At 41.9% G+C, this 16189-nt stretch overlaps 1 protein-coding gene across 1 annotated transcript in view; it reads left to right on the top strand.

Annotated features, from left to right (window-relative positions):
* AGAP1 (ArfGAP with GTPase domain, ankyrin repeat and PH domain 1) overlaps positions 1–16189 on the top strand; it is a 303223-nt gene that overhangs the window by 52387 nt on the left and 234647 nt on the right. Inside the window, 1 exon segment of the mRNA XM_086615366.1 lies at positions 12216–12301. Coding sequence (XP_086471492.1) covers positions 12216–12301 — 86 coding nt within the window.

The raw sequence follows: 16189 nt of genomic DNA, 5'->3' as shown, positions 1-16189 counted from the left end.
TCAATAGTGAGATGGGGATCCGTGTGTGATGTTTCAGGTTGAATAGAACATCGGAGCTGCAGCAGGACTGGACAACTTTTTATTCTGTAGCACAGTGATTCTTGGCCCCTTCTTCCCATGATTCATGTGCAGGGTAAAAATATAATTCTTCCTTCTGTGAACAATTAGGTTCTTAAGGTTGCAAATCTCAGAGAAGCCATTAGCTGTTTTTATTTAGTTAATTTTTTCTGAATACGTAGGAACCTGGGGGCCGTATTTACTAAACAGTCAATTTTTATCTTTCACGAGTAAAAAGAGGATGTGTGCCAGACTAATCTGTGTGTTCTGTTCTCGGTGAGCAAGCTGGCTGAAATGTAAATGAAGAGCAGGGAAATTGTCCTCTGAATATGAACTTACATGCTTTTCCTAAAGAGAAACTTCCATGCTTTTTCGCTTACGATATCTTGGAATTCCACAAAATCATCATCATATCTGTAAAAATTTACACATGGCTTCTATGGGGAGATTTTGCAGTAATTCCAAATGCGTGAGAGTTCAAAAAAACCACATGAACCTTAGGGTCCCGTTTTGTGGTGCTCAGGCCACAAAACATAGGGAAGCTGCAATTTTTCCGTGTTCAATTCCAGTCCTCGGTGCAGCGTTTCGCAAGCTTCACGCAGCACTTGGTGGGGCAGCTGAAGCTCTCAGAGCACGTTTTTGTCTGTAAAAACACAGACAAACACGGTGTCGTGTGCAGGAGACAACGATGACTTCAGACACGTGTTTCAAAATTATCTCCTTTCAGTTCTTTGTCTTCTGTTTCATTATAACAGATTATTTTTATTTTATTTTTTATAACTGATTATTTTTATTTGCCGTTTCACGCTGACATCCAGATAGAAGATAACACTTGTCTTTTTTGATCATTTTAAAGTGTTGCTGCAGTTGGCTCTCTTGGGCTTTTGCAGCCTTTCAGGTTTAGCTTAAAAGAGTGTGTTTATGTATTCTGCCATCTCCCCTCTCCAGCCCTTCCCTCTCCTCGTCCCCCTGAGACTGGCTGTGTGGGTCAGTGGATTCTTTGAAAACCTCTCTGTTGTAGCTGTCAAGCTGGCTGCTGTTTAAACTATTGCACAAATAAGGAACCGTGTCAATTAAAGGAGGAAGTTTAAGTATTTTTGCTTTTCCTGGGAAGAAGATGCTGAAGAAGCAGTTTCCTAGAAGGGACTTCCCTTTTTGGTTGCACGCCTTGAGGGTCAACTCATCTTTAAGACGATGTCTTTAATGAATTGCACCTTGGATACTCAAAGGTTGTGATGAGTGATGTCTGTAGGATTTGTGCCCTTCTCCTAAAAGGTTCCACTGAAGGTTGCGTCCCAGGGAAAAACTGTAATTCAGATTTATAGCTGCTATTACAACTTTTGGCTCTTAATAGTAATAAGAGTGACTGTTAGGTCTCCAGTGCTCTTTGCTTTCTTCTGCTTTTGAGTCAGAAGCCAGTTTAGAGTGGCTGCTGCTGGAATAAGGGCCTGCCTCCCACTTTATTTTTCAAATATTACTTCAGATGTGTTTCTAAAATGTAGCCCAGTGTTTTAGCTCTCGATCTTAAAGCAAAATTTTAACATGTTCTTTAAATGTTTCTTCTTCACCTTGTATTTTATTACTTTGTTGTTTTTGATTCCCTCCCTCCGTTGAGTCTGACGTTGTTTTGGGAGGCTGTGTCTGAAAGTAGGGCATAGTAGTTAGCTAGTTTTGTTCACAGTATATTTAATTCTCAACAGACTCTTGATGTGGTGCTGTAGCAGGCTGCCACTGGGTTTTCTTTTTAGGAATGCCAGGGGCAGGTTGGCAAGGTTAGATCCTGGCTAAGTGATGGTCTGGATTCCACCTCCGCAGTGCTGGAAAGGTGGGTTGTTCTGAAGGGCGTGCAGAGCTACCCCTTCTCCGTCCCATTTTACCTGCGTGTACAAAAGGAGGAAAAATGGATGGAGGGAGAACGGATCAGCTTATCTCCTGCCTCTCGTTGTCCAACGTTCCTTCTGAGTGAGGCTTTTAAACAGACAACCTGTTGTCCTCAATGCTGCTAATTTTAAAACTTTCCGTGTATGCTTGTAGGGCTGCTACTTGGCATTAGACACATCCCTCTGAAAAAACTGGGAACTTCTTTTAGTGTTGTCGTTCTCTTTTCTCCCTCCCACTCCCCCTTGGTTCGGAGCGATACTAATGTGAAAGGTGTTCAGTGAAATACAGAATACAGATGGAAAATAGATTTTTGTACCTTGGAGATACAGTATATGCTATTATGTAGTGACCTTTGTGTTCTCATATTTAAATTGGAATATTTTGGGAGCTAATTAAAAAAAGAAGCACCAAAACCCCAGATGGTAATAGTTACTGTGTCTGGATTTCTGTAGCAGATTTGATTTTTTTTGTGTATGATTTTTTTTGTGTGTGTTCAGACAGATTATAGGATAATAGTCCCCCAGTTAGCTAAGTCCAGTTTTAACTTCAGGGTTACTATTTGTAATGTAATACTGTAATGAAAGGACAGATACTGTAGACACAGGCTGTAAACTAAGTATAAAAAGCAAAGAGATATTTAAAGAAAGAGAGGAGAGAGAGAAAAAAAGCAGCCTGAAATCTGTGTTTATAGGAGGTAAGTTTTTTGGCTTATCGTGGTTATGCAGTTTAGGGTTTGTTAGTATGTGTGTTACAATCTTTGAAATTATCTCAGAAGCGCGTGAAGTTGACCTTACAGAAATTTTGAGCAGATGTTGGCAGGAGGTGATTTATACGTTAGATGGAAGGGTAGAAGCTGCGTGAGTGAGTGGATTAATGTCTGGTAGATGAAACTTGTGATAAACCAATTTCAGAGGAACTACAGCAAAAAAGAGGTATGGTATTTTGAGTCACGGAACTAACTTTTTAAGACACTTCATTTGGAAAGTGGCATTTTGAGGTGTAAACTTTTTAAACTTGAAAAGCCTGGTGATGGAAACAGGTAGGAGTGTACTAAAGTAGTATCACATCCTGCCCAGAGAGGTTGATTGCTGCTGTTTATTTTGTCTTTGTCTCCAGCTGGCTTGATAAAAATAAGCTTTTAAAATTAGACTTGTAGTGTATATAGAATTAGTGGGTGTGATGTCTGTAAGCAACTTTCTGCACCTGCTGTCCATGAAATGAACAAAAAAAAAGGTAAAAGCTCAAGTAATAATTTAAAAAAAGCTCTTATATATGCCTGATTTCCTATCTTGATAGTAGAAATTGAAGTGTTAATTTAATGAAATCTCAATCAAGCTGTGCTAAGTGAAGAGGTCGTGGTGCTGGCGAGAATGCTGAATATGAGGAAGAAAAGCAGCAGTGCAGGAATCTTAAAATAATTTCAAATTGCAGTCGCAGTATTCAGTGTACAGAGAAGGTCCTGCGGATGATGCAATGGTAAATGTGGCTGCAAGAGGCTCCTCGGGACGTTGGGGTCAACGCAAAGGATCTGGGTGACTGTTGGAGGAGGGGTTCCTTCCCTTTAAGCTGTCAGAAATATTTTTTCACATGAATAAACTATAAAAAAGGACATACAACACGTAATGTATTCAGCTTTTATTTGCTCAGTTTTATGCATTTATGCGCAGAAGATGTCAGATGAAAATGTGTTACTTCATCACGTTGAATTGATGGGTGTCTGATACCTTGTGTGTGGAGCAATTTCGGAGATGTGAGCACTTACATGCAGGGCACAGGTGCTTTATCACTTTGCAGAAAACGCCTCAGAATTTTGCGAATTCACGCCAAACTTTTGAACAGTTTCGCAATCTCAAACCTATTTATTGTATTTAAAAGTCATGTGTAGGTTGGTGGTGTGTCTGTCTTAGGAGGAAAGGCAGATTCTTTCCAGGCAAGTGTGAAGTGACAAGTGTAGTTGTGGTGTATGTGCTGAAAATCAGTGTGCTGCTTTAAGTCTGAATACTTTTTGTCTATAATGCTAAATGTTAGGGTCTATATGGTGCTAAGGTGCTGTTTCTGCCATGTCATGCACTTCAGTGTTACCTAACCATGTTTTTTAAGCTGTCTTTGAGAGAGGGATGCTACCTCCATGGCTTCTGCAGAAAAGGGAGATCAAGTACTAGTCCCCAAACCAGGCAGGTTTAATAGTTGAGTAGATTCTCTAGTTTTCAAACAGATAATCAGATCCTGATTGTGTTGTAAATGGGATGCCCTGAGGTACAGGGATGCTTCCAGCCAGGAGAGCAAAATCATACAAGACTTGAATAGCTCTGGGGGCAAACTGTTTTAAAATGCACGTTGGCAGTGTGTGCTTTACAGTATCCCATCCTGCTCATCAGCTTTGCTGCTGGACTGTAGATCCCAATTCATACACTTATTTTTCTTACTGTGTATTTTCTAGGCAGATCTTTTTTTTCTTTTTTGGCAAGTGCTTATTGAGCTCTCTTCATCCGGTCCTTATCTTCCGTGTAATGCACAGCCCAGAGCAGTACAGGGAGTTGTGGCTGAGGCTTTGTAAGCTGCTGGCGACACGAGGGCTGGGACATGCTGTCTGCTTGTCTGCACTCTGCAGGAACTCACAGCTGCTTGTCTGCAGTGCCAGTGGTTTGCCAGCCTACCCCGGCCTTCTGCAGCTGCTTGGTCCCGCTTCGGTGGAGGACTCTCTGTTTGTCCTCATGCTGCTGCTTTTGTTTTTTCCTCTCTGTTTTTCCAACTTGTTATGGTCGTGTTGGAGTACAATCCAGTTTTCTAATATAATTGCCGTCCCTCCTGCTTCATTATCTAGAAATTAAATAGCCTGTTACTTCCATCTTCTAGGCTATTAACAAAATACTTTTGTGAGGCTTGAAACTCCTGCAGAATCTTGCATTGGTATCATACTTTTTTTCAGATGAGTCGTTTGATGAGTACCAAACGTGGCTTACCTCTACTCTGCACTCACGTTACAGTGATTTTATTAAGACTGGGCTTCTCTTCTTCCCCATCAAGAAAGATGGGGAGAGGCTGTTCAGGAGGGCCTGTTGTGATAGGACAAGGGGTAATGGTTTTAAAATAGAGGGAGGTAGATTCAGATTGGATATTAGGAAAAAATTTTTTACCATGAGAGTTGTAGAACACTGGAACAGGTTGCCCAGAGAGGTGGTGGATGTTCCATCCCTGGAGACCTTCAAAGCCAGGTTGGACGAGGCCCTGAGCAACCTGATCTAGTTGGAGATATCCCTGTTCCTTGCAGGGGGGTTGGACTAGATGACCTTTGAAGGTCCCTTCCAGCCCTAACCATTCTATGATTCTCTAATTGGCTTAGAAGCAGTATGCCATTGACTGTCAGAAGCTTTGTAGTTAAAATATAACATGCACTACTCTTCTCCAGGTCCTGTCTCCATATAGAATCATGGAATGGTTAGGGTTGGAAGGGACCTCAAAGATCATCTAGTTCCAACCCCCCTGCCATGGGCAGGGACACCCTCCACTACACTAGGTTGTCCAAAGCCTCGTCCAACCTGGCCTTGAACATTTCCAGGGATGGGACATCTAAAACTTCTCTGGGCAACCTGTTCCAGTGCCTCACCACCCTCTGAGTGAAAAATTTGTTCCTTAGATCTAATCTAAATCTGCCCTCTTTCAGTTTAAAGCCATTGCCCCTTGTCCTATATAGTGAAGGAAAATTAATTCCCGTGTGGCTGACTCTTTTTTGACTCATTCTGGTGGTTAATGCTTCATTTTTTTTCTCTTCTGTTTGAAATATAATATCAGATGAGAATCCCAGTGTGTTTACTGTGGGATTTACTTTTTTGCCACGTTCTTCTAACATAGAGAGAAGCTGCTGTGGAAGCGTTCCCTCCCCGCACCCAAATGTCTAATAACTGCATTTGTGTGTAATCATAGAATCATAGAATCATCCAACCTGTAATAACATGTGGTTGGCTCAAATAAATGCTCCTTCCAGACTGCTGTGAAGCACAACAATATTTTTTGTTTTCTTTAGATGGTGGCAACTGTTTAAAGTTAATGGAAGCAACTGCTGCAGTTTGTTTCGAGTTGGCTGGTGTTGAGCCAAGAGCGGGTTGCAGCAGGATGTCCCCCCTCTCACATGGCTGCTCCTTATTTCAAGACTGCACTACGCAGTCTGTTCAATGGTTTTGTACCACTTGGAAATGAGACCAGTACCTTTGCAGAAATGTGATTCAGCGTAACAGCCTTGATGTGAACTCAAGATGAACCCCTTCCATCCCATTTTCTGCCTAAACATTAATTATGGTCTCTGATTCTATGCAACCTGAGTGGTTAATGCTATATTTTCCTCAGCGCTTCAAAAACTTAAAATCCTGTTGATCTCCATTGAAATCACCACCCGGTTTTGTGGATCCATCGGATCTGGCGCTGCAGATACGTCAGTGAATGTATCTCAAAATAAAGTTGTTAAATGTCATTGCAGCTGCTGCTAGAATTCCGGCCGTAAACCTTCTTTTCATGGAAATACAAGATCATATATTAGTGCTTCCTTGCCAGTTTTTACGTAATGATGGAATTATCTATATGATGTAATTACATCTATATGATGTAATTACATTACATCATACATGGTGCCTGTGGGTGTACCTTGCTTTAATTGGGTATGGCTTGATATTTCAAGGGAACTCTCATATTCTAGCCCATGATTTGATCCGTGTATTTCCCCAAATATATCAAAACCTACCTGTCGGGAGGAGCAGTTGGTGGGTTTCAAAAAACTCAAGGTCTCATCAAGGTTGCTTTTTGTTGGCTTATTTGCTTGTTTTTAACAAAGTATTTGGTTGGGAAGCTGGTGTGGTTATCTGCTCGCACCTATAGTCCCATGTGAGAGCAACAGTTCCCCAGTCTTTGCGCTTCTGTGGTTTTACACTGAACCCAGCTCAACCACATTGGGTTTCTGAAGTATTGTCTAGCACAATATTTGCATTCAGGAAATACCCAAAACCTCACTTCCTGTGTGGCTGAGTGGTAATTTGTGATAGCTTCTCTGCCGCTAATACCGGTGTGAATTGGCATCAAGCACTGAGCACACCTCGATGCGGTGGAAATTCAGATTGAGTGCTTCCTGTGTAATAATATGCTTTACTGGGAAATGCTGAGAAAAGCATTTTGGAAGTATAGTTTATTTAAATTAAAGTTTTGGGTCATGTTGGGCTGCGACACTGGCCCTTGTTTTGCTGGACTGTTGCAGTCCTTCTTTGGTGCTTCTCCTTAGTTGCAGAAGGAGGAGGAATCTTGTGAGCATTTCTTTTTTTTTTTCTTAGCTTAATCAACAGCATTCATGTATTTTCTCCTGAAATGATGTAAGTATGAATGAGGGGCATAAAAGGCTTTTTTAACGTCTTTCCCTGAAGAGGAGCCAGATTCTTGTCTTATACATCATAAGGAAAAAGAGGAGAGAGAATCTACGTTTGTGAGACAACTGACCACCGTTGTCAAAATTCGTGTGTCGTTGGAAATACAAAATAGAGGCTTTTATGGCTGCTTTGGTGTTATCTTCGTCTCTCCTGCCCGCTGCTGCCTGCCCTGCCCCCGTGCTTGTGGTAGACCATGCATGGCTTTGTCACGTGGCCAGCCCCCCGAGTGTATTTTTCTCATATGGCCAAATAACTTCATCCCCGTGGCAATTTGCTTGAATAAGGAGCCTGGCGAACGCTGCCGAGCCTGGGGATCCAGTAGGAAAATCAGGGGTTGCTCCGGTGAGCAATTACGCAGTGAGACAGCTAGAGGAGGAGGTGGCTGGGCTTTCATAGCCGGATGAAAACCTTCATCCGTGGAATTCCCTATGTGATATAGAGCACCCTTGATTACAAATGTGTGCAGGATTTAAAATTAGTGTCAATTTTTACTGAAGGACGGTTTCTTACTACTACGGATTCACAGCGCTAACCTCTGTGGAATGACGTGCGTAGAAATGAGATTAGGAAGCTTTTGTTGATTCCCCCAGCCTGGCGTTCTGACTCGTGCTGGGTCTTCAGCCGTGGTTGTAAATGGCTGGCGCACAGAATTTATTTAGCTTTATATTGATCAAAGGTATATTTTGATCTGGAGCGTTTCGCAGTAGGAATCGGGCCCGATGCACGTAAGAGACTGGGTGGTTTCATGGGTTGCATCAAAAGCACCGCTCTGTCTTCAGGTGGGTGTTGTGTGTGGTTCATAGGCAGGAGGAATGTTTGCCTTCCTGTGCAAAATTTTGTACACGTCTGAAAATGAGTCTGGCTGAATTGATAATGGTCTTGCCCTGGGAAACTGGGAATAACGCAGTGATTTATAAACAGAGAGTTTTAGAGAAAATAAACAAAGCACATTCTAAAAATCCTCCCAAATTAAAGCTTCCACGCAATTTCAGTGATTTGTTTTTATAATCTTGCCGTGATGTTTGATGGAAACAGTTTCCAGCTCCATCTGGCTGCAGAGAGTTATTTTAAATATTCACTGGCAAGTCTTTTATACGGCTTTGAAGATGGGATTGGGGCTGCAAATAAATGCGGTTCAGCCGTTGACCGCGTGCCTTGCACTCCAGCATCTTTGTGCTTTGTCGTGCCGTGTTCGGACATAGCAGGAGGCATCACTCCGTCCTTCCGAGCTGTGGTCAAGGCTGTCTCCTTCAGTGACCTCCTTGTGCAGGTACATATGGGCGTTGAGAAATTCCCTCGTTAAAAAGCTGCATGTGTCATAATACTGATGAGAGTGGAACAAAGCTCGCTGCCTCCCTTGGGACTAGTGCTGTGGGTTTGGTTTTTTTTTTTGAGCTCATTCTTTAATTTAAGAAGGTCATTGCTTTGTTGTCAGTGTCGTCAGCTTAGACGGTGTCTTGTGGCTCCATCATATTTACATATATTTAGAAAAATACAGTGGTGTTTTGTAGGTGTGGGAGACTTCTTGGACAGATAGCGGTACTTCGGTGTTTAGGCTGGCTGATCTGTATAACCCTTCTCTCCCCATGCCCCTGCGATGCTTTACGAGCTCCAAAGATGTATTTTTTGAAAAAAAAAAAAAACCTATTAGTACAGTGCTGTCCAAGCTGAACCATCCCGAAATCACTGCCCTTGCACTACTTTTACTTGCCCTAGCTGGAGGTGGGTCACGTCAGAGCTCATCAAGTCAAAGGCAGAATTGGGCTATTGTTTGCCTCAATCTTATGACCACGGATAACTGCAGGACAACCACGTAGCCTTGATTTCATACGCTGACACAAATCTGTGTTCTTCAGTGTTTATACTTTGAATTTCTCGATATCGAAGTAGGTTTTCTCAGCCTGCCCTGTGTGTACTTAGTGTTATGATATGCTCATGGTAAGGGCTCCTTACGGTGTAGAAACGTAAGTTAATAGGGATGCGTCCTGCTTTGATCTCAAATTTGCATAAAATAATTCTCGATCGGGGAACGAGCGTGAGTCTCTGCTGTTATGTTTCTGCATCTTCAGTTTTGATTTGAAATGCTTATTACAGCTTGGAAATGCAGGGCATTCTTTTAAACATTTTGATTGTGGGAGTTACTGGGATTAGATTTAAACTATTTATTGTGAAACACCAAAACCCAAACAGAAATAAATGAATGCACGAGGGTGTGCAAGGAACTAGTACACATTCCAGATAACGAGCATGCTCAGCTTCTAAGGGTAAAGATGACACTTGAATAGATTTAAATTGACTGCGTGCTTGTTGACTGCCCAGCTGCTCTTCCAGTGTGACAGACCGTAGTGAAGTGGTACAGCATGTCAAAATTTGAACTGAATTCTGGAAATAAAAATACAGTATCATTCCACTGAGCTCCAAGCACAGTGTTTTTGGGGAGGGCAAGGAACAGCTATATAAGCAGGTCACTTAATGAAAGTGCATGCAGGACGAGAGTTGTTGGTTAATGTCATACCACATTTGTTAAATACGATGCTTTTCTCAAACCTAATCCTGCAAAAAATTCTTTAGTGACCCTGAAGTGACTCTCAGGAATAGATCTCGTAGTGCTCACATTTGTGGTCTGTGTATATACATTTTAATGCTGTATCTATTGATATTATTTCTTTTTTTTTTCCAATTCTCTCCTTAAGCTTTTTATTTCACCTTGTCTGTACCTTCTTTATCCCTCTGAGGACTGTTTGAAGATACAGTGAGACTTGAAAGGTGTCCTGTTAAGACAGAATAATGAGTTGGTGCTTACATGTGCTGGGTTCATGGTATTTTATAATTAGTTGTGTGAACTTTCTGCTTAAAAAAAAGGACATAGGAAATGGCAATTACGCAGAACTTTCCCTCTTCGATCACGTATATACTGCATTTCCGTTGTTACTTGCAGCTTTAAAGAGCCTCTCTGGAGGGCTGTATATTAATTCATCTTATTTAAACACTTTTGTTATGAAGTGTATACAATTAGTAGATGATGTATAGAAATAATGATCTGGTTAATAGAAGTGTGGTTCCTGGGAGCTGAGACTAGTTTCCTTTCAAAGTTTTTATGCTTGGTTTTGATTATTCTTTTCAAGTTTACTGATAATATGTATTTATCTGCCACTTGATGTTCGAAGGCAAAATTGAAGTCTGGTTTGTGAGCAAGATAATGAAAATCTATACATTGCTCTTCTACTCCTGTGCAATTAAACAACCAGAAATGTGACAGTCTTAATTGTCGCGTATTTGGTACTGCGAAGCTGTTCGTGATAGGGTAGGTTTATAAAGAAAATAATAATAATAAAAAAAAACAACAACAAAAAACCACCACCCTCCCCCCCCAAAACCACAAACAAAACTCTGTTCTTATGCCTTATATTGAATATGAAATGTGTTTAAACATGCTTAAATACTGCACGTAGCTGAACTGTTGAGTGATCTTGATTTGAAACCTGCTGTAATGGTTGGGCTGGGGGAACGGTGGGTCTAAGCCAGTTTGTTTCCTTAAGGCTGGCGATTTTTGTGCAAATGTTTGGAGGAGCAGCATTAGCCTGTCTGTGCCGACTTAACTTGCTTAGAGAGCTCGTTCAGAGAACAAGTCAGAGTTGTTCACTTACCTATCATGTGTTAAAATGCATTGGTTTCGATAGTTTGAGAAGTTTCGAAGTAACCGTAGTGGGGAAATAGGATTCAAATTGGAAATAATTCCAGTTTAAAAAAAAAAAGGGGGAGTGAAGAAAGAGTGTAGCGTGTGTTTCAGTTAGATATGTTTTATCTGAGTCTGGTCAGTTCAGATGTGAGGCAGTTGGGCAATGCTAAGCATGGAGACCTTGAGACCTTTGTGGCTTAGGTGGGGAGATAAGAGTGCTTTTGCTTCCAGGAGAGGAACCTAGATGCAACCCAGCGACTTAGGCCAAGTTTGCTCATCCTGGCTTAGGCTCAGTCACACCAGAAACCCTAAATGTGATTTGTCATTATCTGAAGTCGGTCATGAGACACAGCAGGATGCCCAGAATATGTTTCACCCCAAAGGAAAGCAATCCCATTTCTGCCCTTGGGCCATGCTGGAAGTCCCCATCAGTCCAGTGGAGAGAGAAGGTAATGGTTTGGTTTCTTAGGTTCAGTGCCAGCTCTTTGATCTTCACAAACACTCAGTCTTCTACATCTCTGTGAAACAATAGGATCAGAAATAGAATTTGGCTGAAGGCGGCGGCTCCGCTCTTCTTTATTTAGATCTGCAAAATAGGCCTTTAATTCATTGGGCTAGTAAGTGGCACAACATTCCCTGTTAGTTTCGTCCATATCTACAGAGGTACCACCATTGTAGTTTTTTGTCTAACATGTGTCTAGTATTTTTCCCCTAACTGTGGTTTGTGAATATAGAAATATCATTTTCATAACATTCCATGTGTACTGTAAGAACTGGGCTTCTCTTGAGGAAACGCTAATTCACTCAAATTTATTTTGGTTGTCATACGTAATGTTTGTATGCGACTGTCCCATGTTTGGCGTTCAGAGATATGTTTCTCAACATTATATAAAACAAAGGCCAACCGACTTTTAACTGTACGTGTCAAAAACAAAAGCTCCTAACGTGGGAGTTAAGGTTTGTAATGCAGTTGTTGGCTTTTTTCTGCATTAGCCTTACTCTTAAAGTATGTGACTTACTTCTTAAGTAATTTCTATGCATACGATACACATAGGATCTTAATTTATATTCACAGTAGTTCGTGCATTTGTGAAAAATCGGAAGGACGCGGTTTTTTCCACAAGCGAAGCCTTTTTCTGTGTTGTATTTTGTGCTTTTTCTGTTCTGTAATGAGTTGCTTTGTGTGACAGGTGGGAGATTCAAGAAGGAGATAGTAGTTGATGGACAAAGCTACCTGCTGCTGATTAGAGATGAAGGGGGCCCTCCGGAGGCACAGGTGAGCACTGCTATCAGCCTAACATCAGTTTCCTTTCTTTTAAAAAAAACCCCTTCCTTTTAAGAGGACTGGCTTTGATTTGCTCTTTCCTGGATCCTGCTCATCTTTCAGCTGGGAAAATGTATACATCGCCATCAGGTGAAAAATGCTCTGCTTAGGAAAATATTTGGGATTTCAATTACAATGTGAAACTGTGTAGTAAATATGCGTGGTTAACTTACGTGGAATGCCTAATCACTGTGCTTCCAGTGGTGACAGTTACGTGTTGTAGTCCTAAGTTTTCTTTTGAGTTAGGATGTAGAAATTGTTAAAACCCCAAGTAGATGTGTGCGCAGTGACACGCAGACTTGTGCGCAAATATCTGCGGACCGAATTGCTTCCACATTTCGCTCTCTGTGCTGTTCAAGACTTAATTTTCTGAGTTCCAGTTCAGCACCATTGAGTTCCCAGGTTTCTGACTTGGTTTCTGTACGTGGTGTCTCGTAGAAGGTGACCCATCAGGATTTGCCTTTGGGAAGACGCTTGTGGTTTTGCCCGCTTAACTCTGTGACTCCATTTTGAGTGACGTGAGGTGAAGCGTTTGCTGATGTGATGCTGAAATCGCTGCCAGCTCTGCAGCCGGGCAGCATCCTTGCCTCCAGTCATCCTCCTTGCCTCCCTTCTGCCCCTTCTTACCTGGGCACTAGCAGGGTTTCTCCAGAGCATTGGCTGCCTCTGGCCTCCCTTTCATAGAATCATCTGGTTGAAAGAGACCCTCAAGATCATCGAGTCCAACCATTCACCCTGCACTGTCAGGGTCCCTAAACCATGTTCCTCAACACCAAATCCACAGGGTTTTTAAACACCTTCAGGGATGGGGACTCCACCACCTCCCTGGGCAGCCTGTCCCAATACTTCACAACCCTCTCTGTAAAGAAATTTTTCCTGATATCTAACCTAAATTTCCCCTGGCGCGACTTGAGGCCATTCCCTCTCGTCCTGTCATTCCTAACGTGGGAGAAGAGACCGACCCCCATCTCCCTACAACTTCCTTTCAGGTAATTGTAGAGAGCGATAAGGTCCCCCCCTCCTTTGCTTGGCTGTTCAGCGATGGATCAGCTTCCAAAAAAAAAAAAAAAAATTAAAAAAAATAGCCTAACAGCGGAACTGTGCTATCGCCAAACAGCTGAACGGGAGCGGTGCCAGCAGCAGCTTGTGTTTCAATGCTCCACTATTGCTCGTTAGCTGCAGGAGGGTGAGAGAAGGGGAGGAAGGTGCCCGGACAAAGGAGAAGAGAAAGGAGGTGGAGGAAATGGAGACCAAAAGAGACATCCTGGAAGGAAGTTAAAAGAAAAACAAAAAATTAGTGTCGCTGACACATCTGCAGCCGGGTGAGGCATGAGCCTAAAAGAAGTGCTCTGTTTGAGGCTGCGAAGAATTTGGCTGAAGTTCACAGCAGTTTCCAGGCCCCGATGCTTAGAGAACACTCGCTCCTGTAAAACCATAAACACTGAGCTTGTCAAGGTACACGCAGCAGTCTAAATATTTTTTTTTTGTACCTGAAGAATTGGTGTTGCAGAGCTCGTTTGAACTAACTGCGAGCTAATGAGCAGACGTGGTGTTTTGCTTTTGATCTACGCTGGGTAAATTTGGAGGTCTTAATTACTGTTGTGGCTGTGTCCTTCAGCAAATCAGGAGGCAGGAAAGGTTTGAGGTGTTAGTGCTGTTTCACTTTCCAGAAGATATGTTTCACATGTAAATTATCTTTTTCAGGTATAATTTCAAGTCGCATACATATTAAAGATCTTTAGTCTGTTCATCAGTTCCTGGCATAAAAACTCGACTCCTGGGTTCATGAATATTTAGAACTGTATAATGAAAATGGAAAAAAAAATGTTTATTTCCCACTATTTGCTTATGATATAGAAACGGTTGGTAATTTTAGCCTTAAGGTTCTGCTTTTTTTGCGACAGTACGGTACGTTTTTATGGATAATTGGGATAGAATTACTACTTCAATAAGTAATGAGCTGAAGTGCTGTCTTCCTGGCACGTAGCGGCACTGGGTCAGGGAGAGTTCCCCAGGTGATGGAGAGAGGTGGTTCAGTGCAAAGGCTGCAGCTTCAGTTCACTGCCCCCTTTTTGGCAAGAAGGGTGGGAAGATGAACTCACCTAGGTCAATGATCTCCTTATCTCACCTAAGATTGAAGATGAAAATAATTTTATGACAATCTTCTTTGATAAATGAGAGGGTGATAAAGTGCACCAGCTGATGCTGTGAATATTTTTTGTGCATGTTGACCATTTCTTTTGCTCACCAGGTTTGATTTTACTCTTGCTGTGATCTATTGCAAATGCAGCAGCCTCCTATTGTAAAACCTAATTAACACAGCAACTGAGCTATAATGAGCCGTAGCATGCGGGTTGTGTTTTTGGTTTTGTTTTTTTTTTTTTTTAATTTAGAACTTTTGTTTGTGGTTTGGTTTGGACTTATCTTGAACAAACAGATCTGCTCAATCACAGTAGTAAGTCTGAAGATGGATTTGTAGATCAGCAGCTGATCTGTCCTTATTTCAAGCTATTCCCTGCACACACTGATGTCGATAAGACATCCTAAGTCTCCAGACCTTGTGCATGTTTTCCAAAATTCCTTTTGTTTTTAATATCACAGGCCTGGTACCCACAAAGATGAAACTTATTTTAAAATATGAAGAGAAGTAAGAAATTATTTGAAGTGTTTTGTGGCTGGAGGGAACTGCATTGAATCACCACCCTCTGGCTTTTTGAAATAATCTTCGTTAGAAGGCTGCTGCTATGTGTTGATGAAACATTAAGAAAATTTGGAGAGCCTGTTAGCTTCCAGACTGATGCTGTAAGGATGTTGTAGCTGTAAGGAAGAGCTCTTGGCATGACGCTGCTGAGTCTCGCTAGTCTCTCTAGCGAGAACTGTTGTGTAATAAGATCCAAACCAAGTCCACAGTGATGATGGTGTTGATGGTTCCCTTCGGTTAGATCTCCTGGTTTTAATAGTTCAAACTTAACAGCGTGGAGGTTGACCTTATTCTGGCTGTGTGTAGACAGTCCTGTCCGTAACGTCTAGATGATTGTCCTCCTGACTGACTTGAAAACCTCAAAACATTTTGGGCTGTTTTCACACGTGTTTGGTTTTGAGTATAATACAGTCATGAAAATGCACGTTGAGTCGTTGGCTAATACATAGGCAAGAAGTACTACTAGCTCCTGATTCTGAAAAGGAGAATTTAATGAGCTCAGCGACTTCAGTATGTAACTTAGTTCTGCTGGCTCTTTTTCCTTCCCTTCGCCTATGCCAGCTGGAGATGCCTTACTAAAAGCTGAGATCGTGTGAATCTACAAACCAGTGATTGAAACAGTTAAAATACTGTGAGAGCAGAAACCACACTGCAAGAGTTTGTAGGGCCGAAATAAGTGCTTACAAACCCAGACTGCTCTTGTAAAACTCAGCAAAACGTATGTAAATGTTTCCCAAATGAACCTTTTTGTAGCTCTCTGTGTTCAGTGTGTTCCCACTCTACCTGGCATATCGTAGTAGAAATATAATGAAGAGCATGAATGCCAGTGGCTGAAACTTGTTTCCGTTGGTCTGAATTTGGGTAGGAATGGAGTCACTTAGGGAAAAATAAAGGCAGTGAGGTAAGCTTAACTTCAGTCTCTTTTTCACGTCCTGTATACGTTTGCTGTTACGTTAAAAGCGTTTAAACAATCTCATTTCACTTGTGAGCTAAAAGGTTTTCACTTGCATGGTCACTTAAGCAGCACCTCGCCTTGGCCTCTGCATCTGCATGTCTTGCAGCAGATTACTCGTGCCAAGAGAGAATAGTTTGCTTTCACACCAGAAGCTGAATGAGACGTTCGGTACTGTCTGCGCAGT

Source organism: Tauraco erythrolophus, chromosome 8 (genome assembly GCF_009769465.1).
Source record: "Tauraco erythrolophus isolate bTauEry1 chromosome 8, bTauEry1.pri, whole genome shotgun sequence".
Classification (NCBI taxonomy): domain Eukaryota; kingdom Metazoa; phylum Chordata; class Aves; order Musophagiformes; family Musophagidae; genus Tauraco; species Tauraco erythrolophus.
The sequence above is the reverse complement of the archived record's forward strand: the minus strand, read 5'-3'. Positions and strand labels throughout refer to the sequence as shown.